Here is a 26,429-nt window from a genome sequence, read left to right on the forward strand (position 1 = left end):
ATGTAATTAACGTTTAACTCCCTATTACCTCACATTGTAAAACAATAGGCCTATTTAGTGTCTGTTTTGTCAAAATAAGTCTGCACACTAGATCTATTGGTCTTACCTAATGTTCATTTTAATACACACATAGTATAATGTCGGCTCTAAAGCATGGATAATTTTTGACCAATACTAATAACATTGAGTCTCAACGTGATTTCTCGTTTAGTGTGTATAATTACAAATAAATTCAGTAGCATTTAGCAATTTTGCTTTTCACTCTGTATTGCTGGATACTACCGTTAACACAATATACATCTCTATTATTTGTCAAAGCGTTCATTTCTATTCCATTGGGATGAAATCGGTGTCGAATTCTCTTTCACCAGAACAACTTTAAAATATAATTTACAAATCTTGCATGACTTAGATTAGCTTCATCAAGATATGTAAACGTGTGTCATCCTGTTCCTGCTGATCTCAACACCTGTTCTAAATGTTTAATCGCTGCTCAAATGTTTTGGGCGTGCGTGCACGCGCTAGCGATGTCTGATTCGTAAAGGAATCATTATTTGAGTCGATTCTTTGAAAGAATCAGCTGAACCAGCCCATAAACCGGATATGAATGATTCGTTCGTGATTCGGTCAGATCTGTTCTCGAGTCAACAACTCACTGACTCAAACCGAGAACCGTCTCTTTTGAACATATATGATTCATAATGAGCCAAGAAGCGATGAGATCATTTCGAGGGAGCTGAGGATTTGACCGATAAACCGTAAGTTACTTTAAGAGCAAGAAATAAAACGTACTTGAAAGGTTTTCAAATGTGTTGTAAATTGACATTATTTAGCATACAAACTACACGTTTCAGGAACTGAATCATAGCTATAATTTACGTAACTTGAACACATGAAATCACAATAAAACACTTTTTATATTCAAAAACGTAACAGAAGCATAAGGTGCCTTTTTATGAAACGTTTTGTAACCCTGGGCTTTCAAGGACCACGTGGTGGCGTCATGGCGTAAAAAGAATCACCGAATCGTGTTTTTGAACCGAGTCTTTGAGAGGAACTGTTCGAAAGATTCATCTAAACGAGTCGGACTTCCCATAATAACCAGCGCGTGCACGATCCCGTGTGAGTAGCTCGAAGAGCTCGTTTCTCCTCCCACGCGCCTGGAACGTCCGTACGTTTTCACGCATGCGCGCCAGGATTTATGTCAAGGCACAAAAGTGGCGCTCTATCGTCTCCAGCTCTACTCCGGTAAGAATTTCTCTGGCGTTTTGATGCTGAACTGCGCGTAATTGGCCAAAGTTTTCACAACTATGTCTGCGGCGGAGCTCGAGCCGAGGAAACCATCGGGGTCACCTGTGTTTGTACGCGAGGGTAATTTAACGTGTAATTTTACCCCGCCTGAGATTTCCCCCCTCCGCCGTGGCAGGGTGCTATTGCCTATGCTGTCGCGCATTGTTTCGCTCGCTCTCTAATGGCGGACATGAGGCAGTGCTACCCGCTGACTGAAGGGGGCAAGTGATTTACCAATTAGTAAATATCGCTTGTTTTTGTAGCTGAATGTGATTACTAGATGTGCTTTTAGCCCCTAGTTAATTGGATAAGCTTGGAATATGCAGTGAATTATTTGTGGCTAGTCACCTATAGGCGTTATAGTTGATGTTTCTGATCAGTGCAGCGCCCCCACAGGGCACCACATGTATTGCCTTTTGATTGCCATGGGTAAACGCTTTTGGGTAACTTCAATTAAACCTTCACTCAAGTGTAAAACCAGCAAGAAAACTCAGTTATCGTAGAAATCCGAAAGGAAATCATAAGTATAGGCAAAAAAGACGCATTTTCTGTATTAATGTGATGGAAGTGTTATGCTTTATAGCAAGATTCGAAATTGGTCGCAGTGTTCTATATGTGTTATTCAAAAAATGCGCGCCCTTACGCATCTATTCGAATACATGAAATTCAAATTTAGTTTCCCTCCAGTTTTCTCGCGGGGATTATTTCCAGATAACTACTACTGACAATTTTTTTTTTTTTCACTACAATAACAATGGCGCAGTCTCGGAGGCTCTCCTCCCTCCAGTTCGCCGCTAATCCATTGGCTGAATGCGCCAGAGAGGCCAGGGGTGGGAGCACAAGCGACACATGGGCCGGGGGTTTTGCTTGAAAAGGGGCAGTTGGGGTAGATTGCGAGGCTCCTCCCGCCTGGGGGTCTCGCCTAGCAAGTTTGCGGACCCGTTGACTTCCCTTGAGTTTCCTGAATATAATGAAATCCTATGAAGCACAGCGTGTTAATGTCGTCATCCGGTTGCCTTGACAGTGCACGGATCGCGGTCGTGTGTGTGTGTGTGTGTGTGTGGATACGCAGGGTCCGGAGTCAAGGGCACGGCCCAGCGGTGAATGGTAGGAATAGCCCCAAAAATTACTTGATTATGGTGATAATTGATACAATTGGTGCTAAAGAAGTGCAGCTTTATGGGACCATGCAACTGTGATGCGTTTTAGTAGGGACCTTTGGGAAACAGTTGTGTTATTGCTCAGAATGCAGACTTGGCACGGGCATGGCGCATATGCATGTGATTATATCACGTCTGAGAGGTGGATCAGTAACACTGCATATACTTTCCTCTCTCCAACATCCTGATCATGACATCAGTCTGCAGGGAAAGCCCACAGATTCAAAATGCTAACTTGTTTGTCACATCTATTTGAGCAGTGTTTTTGTATGTGCTGTTTGGCGTTTCTTCCATAAGGAGTCTGTGCCGGCATTGCATCAACATTAGGATCTCAGCTGAAATGAGGCATTCAGTGTCAAAGTCTGGGAATGGAGGGAGATACACTCCAAGCTCTGCATTGCAGTCCAGATGTATTGAAGTTCAACCAAAAGTCTTTACAATGGATGGATTGTTATAGTAGATACAGATTTCCAAATGCAAAGTTGTAGCACATTTTTGTGTTCTACAGTGCATTTCGGAGACTAAACTGTTGCAATCTACATTTGTCATCACTGTTTTTTTTCAGAGAGACCAAAATATTTGATGTCAGTATGTTTCTTTTTTTTATTGTTTGTTTGTACTTTAAAATACATGTTGATAGAAATTGATTTCATTTTTATGTGACAACAAAGATAGTCAAATGGTCTTTGTTGAGCTCTGTATCGAAAGCCTAAATGGGTCATGTGTTAATAATAGGAAAGTTACTGTTAATTTACTGGCCTGTGAATAATTTTGGTTGCTTAGTGATGATCATTTTATGATGATGTCATGTACACTTGGTGACTCGAGTTTATAATTTGAAGTTCTAAAAACTGATAATTAATAATAATTAATGTGATGTTCCAAATCTTTTTCACAGTCTCGCATTTCAGAATTTAAAGTTCTTGTTTTTCTGTAATTTGAAGTTCTTTAATAATATAATATAATAATTTGATGTTCCAAATCTTGTTTGCTTTCTTGCATTTTGGAATTTAAAACTCCAAATCTAGAGTTCCAAATCATTTTAAAATGTATTGTTTTTCATAAATTGGAGTTCTAGAGTTCCAAATGATTTTCATTTTGTTGCATTTCAGAATTTGAACTTCACCACTTATTTTATACATCCTTTGTTGTAATTTGAGCTTGTAATAATCCCTTGACATCTGTCATTATTAAAATGAGTGACTTGTTTAATTTTGGTAGGCTGTAGCTGGATTGGTCATATTTTGTTAATCAGTTTAGGATCTTTACGAAATAAAGGGATTATTGATCAAGAAGCCATTTTCTTTTCTATTCATCATTCATGGCTCTTTTTTTTTTTTACTTGCTCAGGTAATTGTTGACCTCATTGTGTTTGTGTCAACAGGTGGTTGCCTAAGCGATGGATGGAGATTTGGAAGCCAGGGCAGATGTTGAGGAGGCAGGTACAGTCACAGGGGGGGAGGAGGAGGGGGAAGGACATATGGAAACCACACCTAGAACAGAGCTGACTCCATCTGCAGAAGAGCCACAGACAGAACCAGACCTGCCCAAAGCCTCAGAAGACAATGATGATGATGTAGTATTGGTGGAAGAGCCTCCTGCTCACTCTCCGGGGAGAGTCCAGCCCCCCAGTCCCACACCTGCAGAGACCCTCGCTGCTGCCAAAGACTGTGCGGAGTCGGCTACCACGGCAACAGCTTCCTCCAAGGCGCCCAGTTCTCCCGCCTCTGCAGCTACCACCGGCACAGCCGCATCCACAACGGCCAAAAGCCAGAGCGAGCCAATCGTTATCGACGACGAGGAAGATTCGGAGCTCAAGGGGGCTGCCTCTTCCTCGCTGCCGCCCCCTGAGACAGAGGATGCCCTGAGTAGCACGGAGCCTGACTCTGAAATCAAAATCACTAGCGTTACAACGCTGGGAACGGACTCTTCGGCGATTGCCATGGCAACGTCAACAGCAACGCCACTGGCGCTGTGCGCTCAAGAGGATATAAACCTCATGATCACAAATGTGACGTCGCTGATAGGCGAGGGCAGTCCAGCAGCCGCCCGGTTAGAGAATTTGGAGGGGGCTGAGAATGGTCTGCAGATCAGCAGTGCGTTCAGCCTGAACCCAGAGGCCCAGCAGAACCAGGGTACTGCCGGCAGACCTTCTTCCACGTTCAACCCGGGACGCATCGGTGCTGCGAGCCAACCTGTGCAGAATGGAGAAACGGGGACACACCAAAAATCTGGTAATTCGTCCACATGTATCTGCTGTGTCATCCTTTGTACAAAATATATGTACATACATTTTGCTTTGTCTTGCTTCTCTAGTACTAGGGCCCTATGAAAATCCATTTTATTTTTCCCCAAATTCCATTTTTTATGTTTTAATTTCTGGATTTCATTTTTTTCCATTTAAATTTTTCTAGACTCTGTTTTAATGGTTAAATTAAATTGTGCTAATCAAAAAGCATGTCTAATTAGTCACAGAAATGTAACTTATTATATTAAACAGCAATTGATTAAAAGTTTAACAAAAATTACATTTAAGGCCATATGAATTTAATTTTTTCTGCTAAATTCTGGTTAATATATATATTTTTAATATTCCTATAAAAATAGTGTTTTAATGATAATTTTATTAGCAATAGTAGTACTATCATTAATATTTCTATGACGATTTCTTCAATTTAAACTACTTTTATTTTGACGGGTTGCTGTGAAGACCTTTGTTTCTGTTTGTTTGCTATGACGATGGTTGTTTGATAGTTTTACGCTAAAAAAATGGTGAAATGCTTATGAAGTGACTGTAAGAGCAGTTCTAGAGATTGTTCTTGTATATTGAGGAGACAGATGCTGAAATCACTGCAAGCGTCTCACACACGTTTTCATCCACACAGAGATGCGCAGAACTTGAATCCTTGCAGGATTCATATTAAAATTATATTTTTGCAGCTTAATATCCACAGGCACTAGTCCATGTCATGTTTTAATTTAAGTGTACTGACCTACTTTTGATGTATCATTCCAAAATTTGGCAAATTCATGACATTCGGCGTTATTCAGTTAATTCCATTTTTATGACTGGATAGGGATCTATAGTAGAGGTTTCAGTTTCCAAAAGCAGTGCACCATTATGTAGTGCAAAGATTTAAGAGTTTAGTAGGTAAGATGGTATACTGACAGACTTCTGGCTCTGCATCTGTTGTTTTTGTTGTTTAAAATCACTGTTACAGAAGCAGTGACAGATCTTTTTCTTTCGTATTGTGACATACATCAGAGTATTCAATAAACAAACTGTTTGTTGAATTAGGAAAAATATGGGACAGGGACTTGGTTCTATGCGTCGGTTGTTGATTGGTTTTTGAGATGTGGGTATTCAATTTAAAAGTGGATGCAGATGAGCACAAATTTGTAGGGGTGGGTTTAAGAATGCTAAATGATTGGAGAAGTCGTGCATACATGATCATAAGAGAAGTCTGTCGTTTTCAGAGGAAGGTCCAGTTATGACATTTTGATTAAACATTGTGAGGTCAGACAATTAAAAAGGAAAAAAATGAAACGCATAAACTGATGAATTGTTCACAATAAATTCTGTAATATGCATTTAGAAAAATAGAAAATAAATTTGTGTGCTTATTTTACAGTAGTTTAAGGTTGTATTCTTTGTTACCAAGATTCACAAACCAGAAGGTTTTACGGTGGTCTTGTCATAACATGAGATTTAAATCCTTTTTTTTTATTTTTATTTTTAGATTCATGGATCTCCCAGTCGGCCTCTTTTCCCCGTAACCAGAAGCAGCCTGGAGTGGACTCACCATCTCCTGCAGCTCCTTTGCCCAAACCACCCTGCCAGTCGTCCTCAGGATCCCAGCAGCCGCAGCGCACCATGAAAGTCACATGCGCCAACTGTAAGAAGCCTTTGAAGAAAGGCCAGACTGCATACCAGCGAAAGGGCTCGTCCCACCTGTTCTGTTCGACAACCTGCCTGTCTGCCTTCTCCCACAAGCCCGCTCCCAAGAAGAGCTGCACCATGTGCAAGAAGTATGACTTTTAAATTAGTTTGAGCTAGGGGTGTGCGATATGACGATTTTTGATCATGGACGATAAAAATGTCTCCACGATCTGCTTTTGAAGAAATATCGTAGTATCGTGCTACAGATACATTGTCAAATACAGTTCTGGCGCCTCCGTCTCTATGTACTGTACAACACGACATATAGCAGTAGAGTTACTCTGACAGGACACTGCACTTATTCACAATCGCAAAAGTACATTATTTGCTCACAAGCCTTGCAGGTTAAATGTTTCATTCGCGCGCTGGTCTGACGTGCGCTCATACACCTGAAGCTCGCGCACTAAAAAGCCTGTCTAACAGCGCCTGATTACTCAACTAAATTATTTTTTGCGCTAATACTGTCAAAACACACAAGGTTTACATACAGACTCAGTTGGTCATCTCTAAAATAAAAGTAAATAGTTGAGAGAGAAACGGATGTGTGCCTGTATATTAGATGAGTGCAGCTCTTAAAGGGACAGGACACTAAACATGCTGTCTACTGTCATTTAAAGGGACAGTTCACCCTAAAATTAAATTTCTGTCATTATTTACTCACTCACATTTTGTCCCAAACCTCTATTAATTTCTTGTGCTGAACCCAAAACAAGATATTTTGAAGAATGAGGGTAACCAAACAGTTGCTGGTCCACACTGAATTTGATGGGAAAGAAAAATCCTATGGAAGTCACTGTGGATCAGCAACTGTTTGGTTTTCCACCTTCTTCAAAATAGCATTTATGTTCAGCAGAAGAAAGAAACTCATTCAGGTTTAAAACAACTTTTGAGTAAATGATGGTATAAAAATAAAACATTATGACAGAATTGACAGACAGATGACTAGTTTTGGGGGGAACTATTCATTTAAAGTTAACAAAACAACAAAACGCAAAGAGAAAAATCACTCACTATTCTTGACTGAAAAACTTTAATACAGTTGCTTTAGGAATCAGTCTATGTAGTGTTTTATTTTTATATTTGTTCATTCAATTTCATTGAATGCTCTGCTAAATACACCTATTGTACCTGGAAATAAAGCACTGTTTGTTTTATTTGTATATTATGTGTATTTGTAATGTGTATCTTTGTTCTTATTTTTTAATAAGAAAGATAAAATAATGACAAAGATTTTTATCTTCGCCCACTTTGGCCTAAATATCTGCCATGCATCTTTGTCTTTCTAGTTTGGCTGTAATGCTCAGACAACTTGTAAAACCAAAATAGTAAAACTAACATGACAAAGAATCGTGATAAAATCGTGAATCGTGATATGATATTTTTCCCATATCGCCCACCCCTAGTTTGAGCGCGTAATCTCATGTCTGAAAGTGATAACTTAACCACTCTTGTTTGTACAAACTCATTGGTTTGATGTTTTGTTTTTTTTCTCCCAATCAGAGACATTACCAATATGAAAGGAGGCACCATAGTGGCCCAGGTGGACTCCAGTGAATCATTTCAGGAGTTCTGTAGCACAGGCTGCTTGGCAGCTTATGAAAACAAACAGAATCCTCAGAAGAACCAGCTCAAAACAAAGTGCACCGTCTGTGGAAAGCTCACTGAGGTCAGACAATTTACATTCTGCTATATTTTTTATTTTGTTTGAATCTCTCATACAGCCATAATAACCAGCTGAAAACATTACTATGTCTGCAAATTATTTTATTTTATTTTTTTGTCAAACATTCGTTTGACATGCAGATATCTTCTATAAGAAATATTATTGAGTGTGGTCAGGCAGATTGCCAATTCAGGAATCCAGGACTCTGTGCTTGCATTTTTGTGTAATATGCGCAGACAAACCTTTAGACACAGGTGAAGCTGCTTGATTCATAAAATATATATATGTGTGTATATATATATATATATATATATATATATATATATATGTATATATATATGTATATATGTGTGTATGAAAAAAATAAAAATCTTTTAAATATTATAAATGTACATTACATAATGTACATTTATAATATTTAAAAGATTTTTATTTAGCTTCCTTTAAAAAAAAAAAAAAAAAATCCAGCAACTGTTTTCTACATTGATAGTAGTTAGAAATGTTTCTTGAGCTCCAAATCAGCATATTAGAAGAATTTCTGAAAGACCTTGTCACTAAAGACTGGAGTAATGATTCTCAAAATTCAGCTTTACATCACAAGAATAAACATTTTAAATATATAATAACATTAAAAAATGTTGCTCTGTATTTTACCGTATGTGTACTTTTATGTACCTACCTAAGAAAGTACTGGATACTGTACTGTATATAAGATAATTACATGGGACTGTAAAATAAAGTGCTACCAAAATTTCTATGCTAAACATACAAAATATTTTTGATCAAATAAATGCAGCCTTGGTGAGATTAAGATTTCGAAGAGTAGTGTATGAATCATATTTTCATAACTGTTTGAATGTATTAGTACAAGTAGTCAATAAGTCTAATGAAGTAATGGTTGTTGAAGTTGGCAGTGAATGAAAATTTGTCTATTTTCTAAATTCATGTTATGGATTATTGTAAACAAATCATCTGTGCGTGTTTTTTTGTTGTTGTTGTTTGTTTTGACCCTGTAATGTTTAATGTAAATGTCATGACTGGATCTCTGTTTCAAAATGACCGATCATTTAGGCCACTTAAACCCTGCTCTTACAATCATCTGCAACGCCCACATCTCCAATAAACAAGCCGAGGGTTTGTGCACTCTTTATTTTTTTTATAAAGTAATATGCCTGTACACTGTAATTTATAAGTCCTACTTGGAAAGCTTTGATCATTAATAATTAATTTTGTTACATGGTGTTTGCCCAGTAGGCCTAACTATTAATAAGAGCTGCACCGATGATGGCTGAAAGGCAGTCATTGTGAATTGGGTGATAATGGTGAATTAATGAATTCTACAATGGTGAAGGGTCATTTAATATTTTTTATGTGAATATTAAATAATTGTGACATCATGATAGAGCTGGATTATTCCCATTGAAGTCAACTAGGTTGTATACGCTGCAAATGATGCAATCTGCTTTATCGTGATGGTATTATGTTGATAAATTTGTTGTTTTGATTGCATTAGAGCTTGTTTGTCTAAATAATTTTTTTTTGCTCACAGTAGAGCACTGGAATCTTGCATTTGGATGCGCTTCCATTGAGGAAGGATGCTCAGAATCAGTGCACATATTCAGTGCATCTGTAATACGAGTTTATTGCACCTGGATGAAAAACCCAAGTACTGTCATTTTCACCCACTTTTCATTGTTGTCCATTGTAGAATATCATTTTCGAGCACTATCAAGCCTCCAGCCTTGTAGCCATGGTTACTGCCATCCTTGACTGTATTTGTGGTGTATCCATGCTGATCACCTTGGGAACAGCGGCGAACAACCATTACACCAATTTAGTAGTCAATGTGTTGATTTTACAATGTTATGCTAATCTATTACTTTTAAATGCGCATTGAATACAATACATTTTTTGATGTACGTCTTTTTGTATCTTCTCCAGATTCGACATGAGGTGAGCTTTAAGAACGTGACCCACAAGATCTGCAGTGACTCGTGCTTCAATCGTTACCGTATGGCTAACGGGCTCATCATGAACTGCTGTGAACAGTGTGGGAACTACCTGCCTAGTCGTGCAACAGCGAACCAATTTTTATTCATCGATGGTCAGCAGAAACGCTTTTGCTGTCAAAATTGCATCAGGGACTATAAACAGGTCAGTGTTTGTGTTTGGTTCACATCCCACAGTGATGTCTGTTAGCATGCTTTAGTAGTAAAAATCCAATTTTGCTTTATTTAAAAAAAAAAAAAACTTTAATAATAATGTTACAAAATAAAAGTCAAACAAAATCAGAAGTATTACTATTATAATATTTCATTGCAAAATAAAATTTAAATAATTGTTTTTTACAGTACAACTGTAACATTAATATTTATAGCTATCTTCAACTTTGTACTCAAATGCACATTGTAAGTGAGCTAAACTCAGAGCAGAGATGCGTTTGTGTGGAGCCACTGGCTAATGAGCTGCTCACATGTAAATGAACACAGTGGAGCGATTCACTCTGGAAAACGCAGCATCTATTTAATTAAATCCCAGGCTTTGTGATTTGATAATTGCACTAAGCCATTTCATCATTTCGATCTTATTTTGATTAATCGTTCAGCTCTAGGTTTGATGTTTTTAGTGCTTACTCTCAATTATTATTATTTTTTTTTTACCACAGACTCATGGGAAGATAGTGCAGTGTAGTGGCTGTAAGGTGATGTGCAGATCATTTGATGCCACTCAGTGTATTGGGTCAAATGGAGCCATGGAGTCTTACTGCACCACAGCCTGTATGACCAAGAGCAAATTCGCATCTGCTGCACAGAGTGAGTAGATAATCACAACCCAGAGCTGATGCTGTCACTCTCACTCCATGGGTGCCATACGGCCTACATTTGTGTTCTCCTAATGCCCAAGTTTGATGTGGTTTCATAACACGTTGAATATGCAAAATGTTGTCCATATTTGTTCTGCAGTACATATAATGAACACATAATGTCAATATCAGCTCCTTTCACAGGCAGGCAGTTTGATTCCTGCTTTAAGATATGTACCTATTACAAACTCTGAGTAAGAGATTTGAGGTCAGGAGAACGGAGTATCTGTTATAAATGTCAGCTCATGTTTGATCTTGTTTATATTTGTAGATTCTGAGCCCTCATGCCACTTCTGTAAGAGAAATGCATTACCTCAGTACCAGGCAACTCTACCTGAAGGGAAGGTTTTGAGCTTCTGCAGTTCACAATGTGTCACCAAGTTCCAGGTACTTCAGATGCCTTTAAAGCTTGTCATATCTGAAATTTCTGGATAACCTTGAGTAAATGTGTCATTAAACGTAACAGAATATACATGTTTAAGGACAAAATGGTAATGTTCTACTGGTGGATTTATTATCCAAATGTCCCCTGCAGAATGCCACCATCCAAACATTAGCCAATGGGCAATTTCCTGCTTCAGCTTCTGAGAACATCCAGCTGAAATGTAACTACTGTCGTGGTTCCTTCAACCTGAAGCCAGAGATTCTGGAGTGGGAGGTGAGATCTCGCACATACATTTCAACTAGCCCATTTTTTTTTTTAGATGTTTAACCCTCTGGGGTCGACAAACGCGGATACGCGTTTTGTGGCAGATTTTCCTGATAAGGCAGAAATGAGCTTGAATTACTCTGCCATTTTTAATATTTATTTGTATACACTCATAATAAAAACTAAACTTTGTGCTTTTGAATAATAAAGAAAACAAACCGGGTGCGCTCTCTGCCTTCTCCGTCTCCGCGAACTGCAACTCGGTGAATTCTCAACACACAGACGTGGGAGTTATATCTATAAAAAACTTGGAAGTGTCTACTTTTAAATGAAGGAAAAAGAAAACAAATGAAAACACATCGAAAACAAACATTCTGTGATTTAGTAATCCGTATGAAACCAACACGGTGTTCAGTCTTTCCCGCCTAACTCATTATCTCTAATGCGATCCCGCCCCCTCGCGGCTTGCACCGTTCATATGTAAATATCCATGTGAGGCGCGTGCTCATGAAGACGCCCAACACAAACAAAGAGTGAGAAGATCGTTCATCGCAGCTACTGTTCGTTTCTGGAAGACGATGCGCTGAGTAAAGGCTGGATTGCCCTCAAAAGAAGAACAATATTTCATTCAGAAGAGAAGATCGATCTGAAGTGTAAGTAATGTTTCTTTTTTGCATTAGTTAACGTGTTATTGTGACATAAACATAAACGCATTACTAGATGGGTTGTTCCCAAACTACAACATGATGAATGCTACGCATCTAAGAATGTTTAGACCATGTTTATTATTAATAATGTTCACGATTATATTTTAATAGCGTGCTAATAATTAGTTTCTCAGATATAAAATATCCTCTTTTTTTTTTTTTTTTTTTTTTTTTTTTTTTTTTAGTACAAAGTACATCCTTTTATAGTACAAAGCATGCATGAGTCTATGGCTGCAGAATCATATCATAGGCTACTATAAAATCATACATGATGTTCAGTATGGCTATATGACTACAAAATCATAGTTGGGTTTTTCCCAAACTATAATTCCTGACTACAATGTTTGAAATTGAGTAAAACATTTTGAATATGATAGCCAATTCATTGTATTTAAATTTCTTACGGCGCGATGTTTTCATGCTCTATATAAAACAAAACTAATATGAATGTATACAGTAACATGATCAAAGCTACAAGTCCGAGTATGTTTAGAACATGTTTATTATTAATAGCCTACTCTGTTCAAAAGTAGGTTTTAATAACGTGCTAAACAATAATGATTAGTTTCTCAGATATAAAATGTATTTTCTTCGATAGTACAAAGCATGCGTGATTCTATGGCTACAAAACACACATATATATATATATATATATATATTTTTTTTTTTTTTTTTTTGGTGTTTTTATTTTATTGAACTGTTTTCCTCAGAGTGCTGTACCAACATCAGATGTTCAACTACACTGATATTCTATGGTAAAACAAGATCCTTGACTACTGATTTTTTTTATTTATTTTTTTTGAATACATGGAAAGAAGCAGAAACACTTAAATAAAACACGTAAATATCAGGTATGATTTACTTGTGTCACTTGTTGGGCAGAATTTGTTGCAGGAATGACACATTACCAGTCCAAACTTTTTGAACAGTAAGATTTTTAATGTTTTTGTAAATGTTTCTGCTCCCCAAGCCTGCATTTATTTGATCCAAAATACATAAGGTTGTATTTGCTGAAGCAGTAATATTGTGAAATATTTTTACTACTTAAAAGAACTGCTTTTTATTTCAATATATTTTAAAATGTAATTTATTCCTGTGATCAAAGCTACATTTTCAGCATCATTACTGCAGTCTTACTCCAAGTGTAACAGTATACACTATACCATTCAAAAGCTTGGAGTCAGTATATATAGAAATTATTTGGCACACAAGTGATGATAAATAAATTATCATGTTACAAACTGTGCTGTTCTTCTGAACTTTCTTTTCATCAAAAAAACCTGAAAAATCTCAGCTCTTTTCAACAATAATAATGTTTTTTGAGCAGCAAATCAGAATTAGAATGATTTCTGAAGGATCATGTGACTGGAGTAATGATGCTAAAAAGACAGCTTTGATTGTTCCTAATAAACTGTTTATCTGCACTTACAATTGAATCTCAAGTTATTTTGTGTGATAGCTAAATATATTGTTAATAAACTACAAACAAAAAATATATACATTTATTTTGTCCTCATTCTTTCTTGTAACTCTTCCCTCTCAGTCACATACCTGACTGAATGGCTCATTATGCGGGCCTTTGTCTTCTCAGGTGTGAATGTGAAGGTTGACGCCTTCTTGCATAGACCTTTCTACTCAAAAAGTGTCTTAGAAAATTTTAATCAATATATTGTTTTCTGTGAGCAAGTAAGCAATATGATTTTCATATAATTTTGAAGCATAAACACTAGGGTACAAGATACAGTTCTCAAAAGTCTTGTGAACAAATGTTCTGTATGCGTTTTATGGCTTTATTTCAGTGACTTCAACATTTTAGTTTTTCACTAACCACGCATAAAGGTTGCTTTCTCAAAAACACAATCATGTACATAAAGGCTGTTGACGTATTATTGTAGCCCAGTTTGTGCTGTTTACAGTGTTATTAGACTTTAGCCATTTATGTTTATAAGCAACTGAAAAAAGCACACGTTTACATGTCAACTTCTCCAGGACCCCAAAACACCCTCAGACCCCAGAGGGTGAGTATTTCCCTCAAAATTAATTCAAAATCAAATTACGGCTCGTATAACAACGTGGTATCACCATACAAGCACAGACTTCAAAGATCTGGACACAAAGGGCACAAAAGTCCTATCAAGTCAAGTCTGCTTTATTGTCAATTCTTCCACATGTACAGCACATACATACAGAGAATTGAAATTGCGTTACCCTCAGACCCTTGGTGCATACAGTTAACATTAAACACGTTCAAATACAGATAATACGGTTTAAACATATGTACATACAACTCTATAGCTATACAAGTAAGGACATTGTAGAAAAAAAAATAAAGAAATGGATAGTGGCATAAGGCGCATGGCAGATAGTGCAAACCAGTTAAATAAAAACAAAACTGTGCAGATATATTTGTAGTGCAAAAAGAGCTTATCAATCTGAGAACATTGTAGAAAAATAAAAATAAAGAAAAGATAGATAGAATAGATGGTGTGCAAGCCAGTTAAATAAACCAAAACTGTGCGGATATATGTATAGTGCAAAAAGAGCTTGTCAGTCTGAGGACATTGTAGAAAAATAAAAAAGATAGATAAAGTGACATGGCAGAATAGATGGAGTGCAAACCAGTTAAATAAAACAAACATATCTAAGCACCATTAAAGTAGTCCAAGCAAATGTTGATGTTGATAGAGGGTAAGCATATTATGGTGTAATTGATTTTTGGACGAACTGTTCTTTTAAGGATTTGAGTAACCTATGATTGAAATGTGATTATATCTGATCCCTGCAGGATAAGGTGTATCAGTTCTGCAGTAAGGCCTGTTGTGAGGACTACAAGAAGCTCCACTGCATAGTGATGTTCTGCGAATACTGTCAGGAAGAGAGAACTCTGCATGAGACTGTGAAGTTTTCGGGTGTGAAGAGGCCCTTTTGTAGTGAAGGTCATTATTCTGTTCTGAATTTCTGTCAGAGTTTAGCAGTACATTGTCCTGTGATTAAATCTACTGCTGTTCACATCATGACATGTTGTGATTTTATCTTCAGATTCTGAGGACAATGTTCTAGTGAATTTGATATATTAAACTTTACTGCATTTATCCATCATGACAGGAGTGATATTTCAGGCAGTGTTTTTGTTCGCTCTGCAGGTTGTAAGTTACTGTTCAAGCAGGATTTCGCCAGGCGTCTGGGTCTAAAGTGTGTCACTTGCAACCACTGCACTCAGATGTGTAAGAAATCTCTCACCAAACAAATAGACGGAGTGAGCAGGGACTTCTGCAGTGAGACGTGTGCTAAAAAGTTTCACGACTGGTACTACAAGGTACACTGATCTTGCCAAATTTGATCATTCATAACTTTGGGATCATGTGATCAGGCCCTGGTGGTGGTGCTGCTTCTTCACAGACCGCTGACAAAAATGGCTTCCTCTAGATTAAAATACACCCATTAAATGTATGTCTATTGTGAGGGATTCATTTATATCTTATCAGAGATCCTGCATATTTTGAATTGTTTCTGTTGTAAATTATTGGTTATAATAATTTGTGCTGCAGTACTTTGAAATCCCTACATTTCTGTGCCGTGTCCACTAGGCGGCGCGCTGCGACTGCTGTAAGGTACAGGGGAACCTGACGGAGTCTGTGCAGTGGCGTGCAGAGATGAAGCAGTTCTGTGACCAGCAGTGTCTTTTGCGCTTCTACTGCCAACAGAACGAGCCCAACATGGCCACGCAGAAAGGCCCAGAAAACACAGCTTTAGGTACAATTTAAAACCCCCTGCAAATGTGCATGTCTGAATCATGCTGTCATGTTTAAAATGAAATCCTTTGGTCCATTTACAGGGTTTGGAGGAGCAACCCAAGCATCTAAGATGGTGAGGGTGTTGTCAGTTTTGACTGAATCACTGTTAAACACAAGAAGCTACAAATTGGCATGTTGCGTAGTCGTTTAGATTGGCTCTAGTCCGTTCTTGTTGTGACTGTTGCAGTCGTTTACTCAGGGGCCTTTATCGTATGCTGGGGGAGGGATCCTGAAGGATGTGAAGAATAAAGCTGTGCTCTGTAAGCCCCTTACCATGACCAAGGCCACCTACTGCAAACCCCACATGCAGAGTAAACCACTGCAGACAGGTGAGTACCTTCTGTTCTGTGACAGTAAAAATGCACAAACCTTTTCTGGAAAAGATGGAGGTTTATGTGCTTCTGTCTTTGCTTCTCCTCAGATGAGGCAGGTGTGGAGGGCTCAGGAAAGGAGTATGTTCCTGTTCCAGTCCCTGTTCCCATTTACGTCCCAGTTCCCATGAACCTCTATACTCAGGCCACGCCCACTCCTATTGCAATACCTGTACCGGTAAGAGCTCCCTCACAGAATCTGTGTTTTTAATTGCATTGTTTTGATATTATTTGTACATATAGTTTCAGTAAGGTTATGTCAGTCATGTTTCTCTTCCAGTTGAAAATACAGTACAATTCGTAGTCAAGTTGATTCGTGAAAATGGTTCATATTGTGCATATAATATTATTTTATTAATTCATGTTTTTGTAAATTTATTTCAATTAATAATGTATAAAACAAATGTTTTATATTATAACTTGTATTGAATTTTGTGTCTTTTTTTTTATAAATTAATTTAATTGATGTATTTTATTATTCCTTTATCTATTTATTTCATGTTCCTCAAACATGAGAATGTTCTGAAAATTCATAATGGCAACATGCCTTACCTCATAGAACTGACCCTCATTGCCTCTGGCTTGTTTTGGTACTTTCAGGTGCCTGTGCCAGTGTTTCTACCAACCACGCTGCAGAACGCTGAGCAGATTGTGAAGGCCATCAGTGAGCTCAAAGCCAAAGTCCCCTCTGACCCTCTGGAAGCTGATCTAATAGCAATGGCTGAAGTGATTGCACAAGAAGATGAGAAACCCAAATGCTCAAGTAAGAACATGTTAGGTGTCGTCTGCCTTTGACAGGACTCTACTTGTGTTTGTAACATCACTGCCTTCACTTCAGCAATTAGCTGCTGTTGGTTCTCATTTCTCAGCGTTGTGACACTCTCTAGTGTCAATTTTACACTTCTACCCTCATAAGTCTGTCATTCCCCTCCATTCATACGGCAACATTTTGAAATGAATACAACATTTCTAAATCCAAAAGCCTCTTCTCTTTTTCTAGACATCAAATGTGAAAAGAGCAGTAGAGAAGTGAAGATAGAAAGTGTAAAACATGAAAATGGCAGTGACGGCTCAGAAGAGGAGGAAGAAGACAAGTATGAACCAGATTTGGACCTGGAGAAGGACCTGCCCTTAGGTACAGTAGCGCTAAAGGAACTCGCATGTTATTGCGAAAGATTAATGACCTTTTTATAATATTTTGCCTTTTGCAATCTTGACAATGCCTACATTAAATAGTATAAGTATATTTCTCTATTAAACTCTCTGAATATATAATCACTGTTTCAAAACCTCATAATCATACGTAGTAAAGAAGTGTTGTTCTGGTCTGTTTCAGCATCCGAGCCCATCCTGGTTGAGCGTCTGGATACAGACACACTCTTCTCATTGCCTCCAGTCATCTCTGAAGAAAAAGAGAAGACGCCTCTGCCTAGAACCAGGAGGAGGGTAATGAACACATCTACCCCTATCTCACTGCATCCAGTGCTGTCCTGTGATTAGAAAACCATTTGCTGTTCACATGCTGATGTGTCGTGATTGTTGAGGTTCTTTATGAGGCTTGTGGCGTCACAGAGGGTGATTTTTAACAATAACTGTGTATGCTGATGTTTCTGACCTACTGTTGCTGCAGGGCCAGAAGAGGCGGGCAGTAGAGGAAGAGTCTTCTTCCTCGTTATCCTCGTCACCAACGGTAGAGTCCTCGGCAGCAGACAGCTCTTTTTCCTTGAACGCCAGATACGGTTTAAATGCATGGAGGAGATGGGCCACATCTGAAGCCTCGCCATCCAGCCAGTCCAAAGGAAAGGAGAGGAAACAAGGTATTAGTCATGAATGATCTTTACTAGCTTAAATTAGTTCATTCAGTTTGATTTGTAGATGTTGTAATGCCAGATAGACCCAGGGACATTTTCAAGCTTGGATGGTTTGTTGAGAGACTTTTGTTTGGTTTGAATGTGCTCAATGATTATAACTTCTCTGCTGTTCACATTCTGAAACCGTTTTGTTGATCACTTTGAGTTATGAGGGCACTTTTTTCCATCCATCTGAATTGAACATAGAATCAGACTTTTGTAAAAACAGGCTTTATGTCATGTTTGTGTAAACAAGCTTCTTAAAAAATCCTCAAGATAATCTTAAATGTTTCTGTATGCTGTACTGATGTTGTTTAAGGTTCTTTTTTGTGTGTGTGTGTGTGTGTGTGTGTGTGTGTGTGCGTGCGTGCGTGTCTGTTGAACAGTTAGTCTCCTGTCCCTGAGCCCAGCCGAGCTGAATCAGTCTTTATCGCACTTTGTCAAAGAGGTGCGTCGACCCAATGGGGAGCGCTATACTCCAGACAGCCTCCTTTACCTCTGTCTCGGCATCCAGAAGGTGAGACTGTCTAAAGCCTTTAGGCACATTACATTTTACATTTACGCATTTAGCAGACACTTTTATCCAAAGCAACTTATACTGATAAAAAAAATGTATAGCCTGAATGCACTGGGAATTGAACCCATGATCTTTTGCGCTGCTAATGCAATGCTCTACCACTGAGCCACAGGATACTTTTTTTACGCGTACATCAGTCGTACATACAGCCTTGCAAAGTATACTTCATTTGACTCGTACGCATACACAGACGTTCAATGCATGCACTTTGCAGCAAATTGCGAAACCTAACTAAAGAGACCACGATTAAGTAGTTAAGCTGTACTTAAAACTAAACTCTGATGCAAACTAGGTCTTCGCTTGAGCTCTCCTGATCTAAGCAGTGTCCAGTGATTATATCATTTGCTGTTCACATCCTGAAACATGCTGTTGATGCTTTTGGTATGAGGACACATCAGACTGCTTATTGGAGACTTACCTGTCAACTGTTTTTGCAAACAAATGTTTTGTTCTAATATTTTGTTTTTTAGCATTTACAAGATAAAGGAAGGACAGATGACCTCTTCGGTGAGCCGCAGTACCACATGTTTGGGGAAGAACTGAACAAGCTCCTCAAAGACTGGCAACCCAGTGTCCTTCCTGATGGTAAAAACACTGTTTAAAAGTGTGAAGAGATTATTGTAATGTGACTGACGTTTTGAAATGTCCAGTGATTTAAAACTTGCTGTTCACATTCTGAAGTGCTGTTGACTCAATCCAACTATGAGGACATTTCTCATTAATTATCTTTCTTTAGCCTGATTTTGAAAGTGGTCTAATTGTATTGCTGATTCTAAATATCAGTTTGTAACTGTGAGTGTTTTTTTTGTTGAGGTTCTCGGTGGGGTCGTGTTGAAGAGCAGCATCTGTGGAGCAGTGGGCAGATTGGGGAGCAGACGCCCTCTGTCCTGCTGAGATCTCTCTTTTATCTCAACACCAAATACTTTGGTCTTCGAACCACTGAACAGCACTTACGCCTATCGTTTGGAAATGTCTACGGCCCAAGCAGTTCCAAACCACACAGCCACGAGACCACTGTCTGTATACGCATCCCCTCCATCTCACAGGAGCAGCACGGTGCGTTCATCTGAAGCATTATACATGGCATAATTCATACATTATCCATTAGTATTGCTATTATTCTGTAACCAATTTGTTGTCATGCTTTTGTGTATAGTAATACATTTCTGTTTGAGCTGTTTGCTTTGGACAGTTTTGTCTGTTCTGCGCACGATGATGAACCTCGTCTCTTCTTCCATAGAGCAATCAGGAAGTAAGAGGAGGCGTAAAGACGACTGTGACTCAAACTTTGAGGCGGACAGTGGTTCAAGAGGATCTGCCCACTGTCCTGTTAAGAAACATGAATGCCGACTGTATGAGCTTTACCTTTCGAAGTGGTAAGTAATAGGGGTGGGAGAAAAAATCGGTTCACCTATCGCGATTCTTTTTTAAAATGATTTAAAAATCGATTGGTTTACCAATCTCTTTTTTTTTTTTTTTTCATTTTATTTTTCCTAAGAGGTGGTGGAGAGAAGTTAGCGCTTTGTAATTCCAACAGAGGGCGAAATGTATGAAACTTAATCTGAACCCCGAACTAGTGGTTGACCGATATATCGTCCAATATTTGTCTTTTTTTTTTTTTTTTTTTTTTTTTTTCCCAAGTTCCAAAAACGGTGCACAACTGAGATGTTCCCAAGTAAAAACAAAAATCGCAACACACAGCAATATTGAATTGCAATACTTGTAGAATCGAAATTCTGAAAAAAACGCAATACATATTGTGTCGGCACCCAAGTATCGTGATAGTATCGAATCGGGAGGTCCCATCCCTAGTAAGTAATATATCATATAACAATTTGTTGTTTATGCATTTGAAGCATAAACAACTTCAAATGATATTGTATATTTAATTATGTTGCTAATTTTGCATTTAGATTAGATTGCTTTTGACTAGTGGTCGACCGATAAAGGTTGTTTTTTGTTTTGTGTTTGTTTTTTTGACTGCCGATATCTTGGAAAGCAGGGTGGCCGATATAATTTAATTTATTTTAATTAATATTTAAGAAATTCTAAATTTGAAAATGGATTAAAAAAATAAATGTGTAAAATAAACATAATTATACTTTAGATGACAAAGTATTCTTCACAAAGAAATAAATATTTAATAAAAATAGAATTCAAAAGGAAGTAAACACTGTAATAGGGTACTCAGTATTCTGGGATGTTTGTGTGCTTTGGGAATCATATTTTTTTAAATAAAGCCAAGGTAACACTCATTTTACATACAGCACACAGTGAAAATGACATGATTATGGCAGTGGGAAAAAGCATAAAGCGCAGCATAATTTGAAATCACGAGTTTAAAGTTTGTCGATTGCGCATCTACAGTGAAGCTGAACTCTCCTCCTGTCCGCACTCAATTCACATGGACCGACCGTCATGCAGAGAACACGCGATCATGCAGGATACAAATGCACACTTTATAAGATCTCCCAGCTGGATTCAACTAGTCTGCAAGGTTTGTGAAATTAAATGTTCATTAGTCATTCAAAGATCTGTTTAAATGATATAAATCCGAGTTTGCTGAATGCTGAAGGCAAACGAGAAAGTATTATAATGTTTGCCTTTCTATTACAGGTACATCTCAAAAAATTTGAATATCTTTTTAAAAAGGTCAATATTTTGTCACTCATTTCAGAAAGTGAAACCCATATATTATATAGATTTAGGGCTGGGTAAAAAATATCGATTCTCCGATTTTAATCGATCTTCAGTTTAACGCAACGATATCGATTCGGGAAATCCCCGAATCGATTCTTAATGCGCCTGCTTCACGTAAGAGGATATGAATATTCACCTCTCGTCCTGAAGGTGTCACCATCTATAGATATACTTACCTGGCAGGGGAGACACCATGATCAAGAAGGCGGTTCACCCAGTGCGAGGCTTGGCCACGGTGTGTGTGTTCACTGCTGTGTGTGTGTGTTCACTGCTGTGTGTGTGTGTGTGTTCACTGCTGTGTGTGTGCACGTTGGATGGGTTAAATGCAGAGCACGAATTCCGAGTATGGGTCACCATACTTGGCTGAATGTCACTTCACTTATCTTTCGAATTGCTCCACTAAAAAAAACAACTGTGTGCACCCTATTATTAATGTAGATGTGTATTTCAGTAATAAACTTAAGTAGGAGAGTTTCAGTTACCAGCATTTATATCAAAATATGGATCCCATGTCTGCAAAACTAACATTTTAAATGAAATATTGACAGCGAATCGATATCGAATCGAATCGAAATCGAATCGAAACCATAAAAATAAGAATCGAATCGCAGAATTGGTCACAATACCCAGCCCTATATAGATTCATTAAACATGGTGAAATATTTCAAGCCTTTATTTCTTGAAATTTTGATGATTATGGCTTACAGATAATGAAAACCCAAAATTCAGTGTCTCAGAAAATTTGAATATTACATAAGATCAATAAAGCAAGGATATTTTAAACAGAAATGTCAGGCTTCTGAAAAGTATGTTCATTTCTATGCACTTAATACTTGGTTGGGCCTCCTTTTGCATGAATTACTGCATCAATGCGGCGCGGCATGGAGTTGATCAGCCTGTGGCACTGCTCAGGTGTAATGGAAGCCCAGGTTGCTTTGATAGCGGCCTTCAGGTCATCTGCATTGTTGGGTCTGGTGTCTCTCATCTTCCTCTTGACAATACCCCATAGATTCTTTATGGGGTTCAGGTCAGGCGAGTTTGCTGGCCAATCAAGCACCGTAACACTATGGTGATCGAACCAGCTTTTGGTACCTTTGGCAGTGTGGGCAGGTGCCAAGTCCTGCTGGAAAATGAAATCAGCATCTCCATAAAGCTTGTCAGCAGAAGGAAGCATGAAGTGCGCCAAAATTTCCTGATAGATGGCTATGTTGCCTGTGGACTTCAGAAAACACAGTGGACCAACACCAGCAGATGACATGGTAGCCCAAATCATCACTGACTGTGGAAACTTCACACTGGTCTTCAAGCAACATGGATTCTGTGCCACTCCACTCTTCCTCCAGACTCTGGGACCTTGATTTCCAAATGAAATGCAAAATTTACTTTCATCTGAAAAGAGGACTTTGGACCACTGAGCAACAGTCCAGTTCTTTTTCTCCACAGCCCAGGTAAGATGCTTCTGACATTGTCTCTGGTTCAGAAGTGGCTTGGTAACCCTTTTCCTGAAGATGTCTGAGCTGGTGACTCTTGATGCACTGACTCCAACTTCAGTCCACTCCTTGTGAAGCTCTCCCAAGTGTTTGAATCAGCTTTGCTTGACAGTATTCTCAAGCTTGCGGTCATCCCTGTTGCTTGTGGACCTTTTCCTACCCAAATTCTTCCTTCCAGTCAACTTTGCATTTAATATGCTTTGATACAGCACTCTGTAAACAGCCACACCTTTCAGTAATGACCCTCTGTGACTTACCCTCTTTGTGGAGGGCATCAATGTTCGTCTTCTGGATCATTGCCAAGTCAGCAGTGTTCCCCATTATAGTGGTTTCAAAGAACAAGAGATACCCGGAATTTATACTGTAGGGATGGTCATTAATTGAAAAAATACTCTAATATTTTGAGATACTGATTTTTGACTTTCATGAGCTGTAAGCTCTAATCATCGATGTAATGAAATGAATCACTTTACATGTAATGAATTTAAAATATATGAAAGTTTCACTTTTTGAAATAAGTTACAAGATAAAATTAACTTTCACGATATTCAATTTTTTTTTAGATGTACCTGTACTAATAATATAAAAGTAATCATTAATACTTTTTTGTATACCTTTTAATTTTCGTTTAATCTGATTATCAGACAGACTTCTATCCATATTAGACAGAACTGTTAACAACGACAGAGAACAAGAGGGAGAATGTGAGCGCTGTGTGCTCAGGCGCTGCCGTTCTCAGCGCCGTCAAAATAAAAGTCCCACCTCGCACGCTTCGGCCAAACAGAAAAACTTATCGGCTGGTATTTTAAAAATGCCAGATATCGGCCGATGTATCAGCCTTGGCGATATATCGGTCGACCACTATTTTTGACATCACTCAGTCAATAATGAAAAAAATGAAAACGCTTTTAAATTTATTAAATCTTGGGCCAGTTTCAAAATGAATGTTTTTCATATAATACATGCTGTTTTCTGAAATTATTTTTAAAGCTACTGATTTTGTTTTTGTTGTTCATGTGTGTTTTAAATAATAATTGTCTTTTTGGTATCTGCCAGGTTTCTAATATCACTGAATCTCTATTCCTGTTAAATGAACCCTAAGGGATCTGACATCATCTCTCTTCCTCTCTTCTCAGCCCAGAGTCTGTGAGACAGAGGACAGATTTTTTGTACATGAAACCAGAGGTCTCTGCTTCCTCGGACAGTCTGCTGTGGTTCAGCTCGACGCCTCTAGAGAAGAGCGCTTTGGCTAGGCTCCTGGCTCAAGTGCTGCTGGTCAGAGATATCTATAAGGACAACCAGCACGAAGAGGAGGGAGTCTAGAGGCAGATGCACTGAAGACTTCTTACTATGCTGTCATGACACCCTGTGCATCACTGACGAGCTGCTTTCCATGTCACACCCTGTCACTCTCCCTTTAAACACACTGATCCCAATACTGCTAAGAGATGATGTCAGGATGGATATTGATATTGGTGGGATTACGCTGATTCAGATCAGTCTTCCCAAAGACCCTGACCCTGAGGAGTTGAGGTTTTCTCCAGAAAAGTGACCTACAGGATGCTGCTTTCTTCTTCCTCTCCCTCCCCCCTTCTTTTCAATTTGTTGGAAACTTTGGTTCATGTAGCATTACTTGTGAGGCCGCTGTGGTCTGAAAATATTTCTGCTAACAGTCTAGTCTGTTAGCAAACAGAAGACAGGAACTTTGGTCCTGTGAAGCAATGATTCAAGGAGGATGGTGTTTTATTTTTTATTTTTTCTTCCTGCCCAACAAAGCCTTCTAAATATAAAATTTATTTATTACTGTTCATTGACGTCTGTTAAAGAGAGCGTCCAAGATTTTCTAACGGCAGGGCAGGGTGCGTGTGTTGGACTCTGTGCCATGTGTGCAATTTCTCTGGCCTTCCATAAGAGCATTAAAACCTGCTGCAGCCCTGGACCTCTTTGTGCGAGTGGTATGAGTGTGTATGTGAATGTGCGTGTGTCTATTTCCCTTTCCTGTTGTTTTGAAGTGGATTGAACGGGAGTTAGTGCTGCGCAGCCAGTACGTTACTGGCATTGAACCTTTAAGTGTGAAACTATTCCTCTGAACAATCAAGTATATGAAATTTGACTTTGAATTTCATCCGCAGCATTACGCTGATTACACGATAAGCAGAGACATGTTGTCAGTGTTTAAACATGGTCATAGAATTTGCTCTGTACCCTTCCTGGAGTCGAGTAATTTGAAGGATGTGCGTGTGCACAAAGCTCATTAAATGTTATGTTCAAAACACTTAGCTTATGCAAGAGTAAAAGTGATTTATTTATAAGGTACAAATCAGTGGGGTTTGTTTTCATGGTTTTTACGATTATTTCCTTGACCTTTTCTACCAATAAATTACAAGCTAATTTCTTCGTCTCATAATGGTTTACCTTAAGACCCTTTTAAAAATCTGTTTTCTGTTTAATTAGGACCATGAAATGTGAATTTTCAGTTTGTCATTTTGTTTACATCCCTTGCCTTCCATTGGATTGTAAGCGTTAGAAGTGTGTAACTTAAAAGATGTGAAGATGTTTTGTGCTTGTTAAGCAAAGCTCATCATTAGGTGTATGGGGTTTTGAAAATTGTTACACTTCGGCACTTTACTCATCCTGCATCTTTTTTTGCAGTGAACATTAATAATTACATCAAACCATGCAGCTTCAAGAAAAAGTTCATGGAGAGGTGAAAAGCTCCACTAGATTAATACATAGAACGATTTATACTACCAAGTTTGGTTATTCTTTACGTTTTAATATAACCCTAAAGTTATCAATTTAAAAAAAAAAAAAAAAAAGTTCTTCAAAAAAAGTCCCTGTAGATTACAACTCTGAATATTGCAAATTTTACAAGGTGCATCCTGTTATTTAAAAAGTTTGTTAGACTTTTTCTCTGTTCTTTATTTTGTTTGACTTTTTTTCCCTCCTCAATTTATTTTAGTGTTATAAAGACAGTCAGACAGGTACCCATTCATACCAAGAACGGTAACTACAACAATAATTCTATTAGCATCTACACCAACGCATGGTAACATTCAATTTATTATAGAAGCGCACGCTGCAGTTTTGTCACCTGCTGCTTTGAATGCTCAAACTCTTTAAAGCAGCAATGGATTCTGATTTGTTGTTACTGTTTTTATTGTTCGTCAGCTGGAAAACAAAATATATTTTGGAAGTGATTCCATGGATATCTTTCCTTTCAGTCTTATTCATTATTCTTATTCTTATAAATGTGGTGCAGTGGACCCTATTCTCAGAATTAAGAATAATAATTATCCAAACTCTTCACCTTTACAATTCAGTTGTTTTAGATCAAAATAGGTCACCTATGAGATTTGCTTAGATCCAGTGAGA

General features: G+C 38.1%; 1 protein-coding gene across 8 annotated transcripts; it reads left to right on the plus strand.

Annotated features, from left to right (window-relative positions):
• Positions 1-600: 600 nt before the first annotated feature.
• Positions 601-25,855, plus strand: LOC306877152 (zinc finger MYM-type protein 2-like). 8 transcript variants are annotated; one of them, XM_079428702.1, is made up of 24 exons: positions 602-758; positions 3,835-4,684; positions 6,191-6,479; positions 7,891-8,056; positions 9,995-10,207; positions 10,719-10,866; positions 11,188-11,303; positions 11,452-11,574; positions 15,058-15,208; positions 15,416-15,588; positions 15,860-16,025; positions 16,108-16,139; positions 16,266-16,395; positions 16,488-16,615; positions 17,038-17,200; positions 17,438-17,572; positions 17,774-17,883; positions 18,068-18,254; positions 18,674-18,804; positions 19,335-19,449; positions 19,678-19,920; positions 20,105-20,240; positions 21,232-21,361; positions 24,191-25,855. In XM_079428702.1, exons 2-24 carry the CDS (start codon positions 3,850-3,852, stop codon positions 24,305-24,307), a joined length of 4,137 nt encoding a protein of 1,378 aa, XP_079284828.1. In that variant the 5' UTR covers positions 602-758; positions 3,835-3,849; the 3' UTR covers positions 24,308-25,855. The 8 variants fall into 8 exon arrangements, with proteins under 8 accessions (XP_079284832.1, XP_079284828.1, XP_079284827.1 ...); XM_079428701.1 differs by having other exon boundaries at positions 721-758; positions 16,254-16,395; positions 24,191-25,849; XM_079428703.1 differs by lacking the exon at positions 602-758 and adding an exon at positions 1,243-1,371 and having other exon boundaries at positions 24,191-25,849.
• The last annotated feature ends 574 nt before the right edge of the window (positions 25,856-26,429 follow it).

Source organism: Barbus barbus (assembly GCF_936440315.1).
Source record: "Barbus barbus genome assembly, chromosome: 11".
In the NCBI taxonomy this organism is placed as follows: Eukaryota; Metazoa; Chordata; class Actinopteri; order Cypriniformes; family Cyprinidae; genus Barbus; species Barbus barbus.

What these genes read in the sequence shown, in the direction of transcription:
- LOC306877152 (XM_079428701.1), top strand. Translation starts at nt 3,850, where the DNA reads ATGGATGGAGATTTGGAAGCCAGGGCAGATGTTGAGGAGGCAGGTACA. An exon ending in GGGGACACACCAAAAATCTG is followed by an intron (nt 4,685 to 6,190) that starts GTAATTCGTCCA and finishes TTTTATTTTTAG; the next exon opens with ATTCATGGATCTCCCAGTCG. An exon ending in ATTCGCATCTGCTGCACAGA is followed by an intron (nt 10,867 to 11,187) that starts GTGAGTAGATAA and finishes TTATATTTGTAG; the next exon opens with ATTCTGAGCCCTCATGCCAC.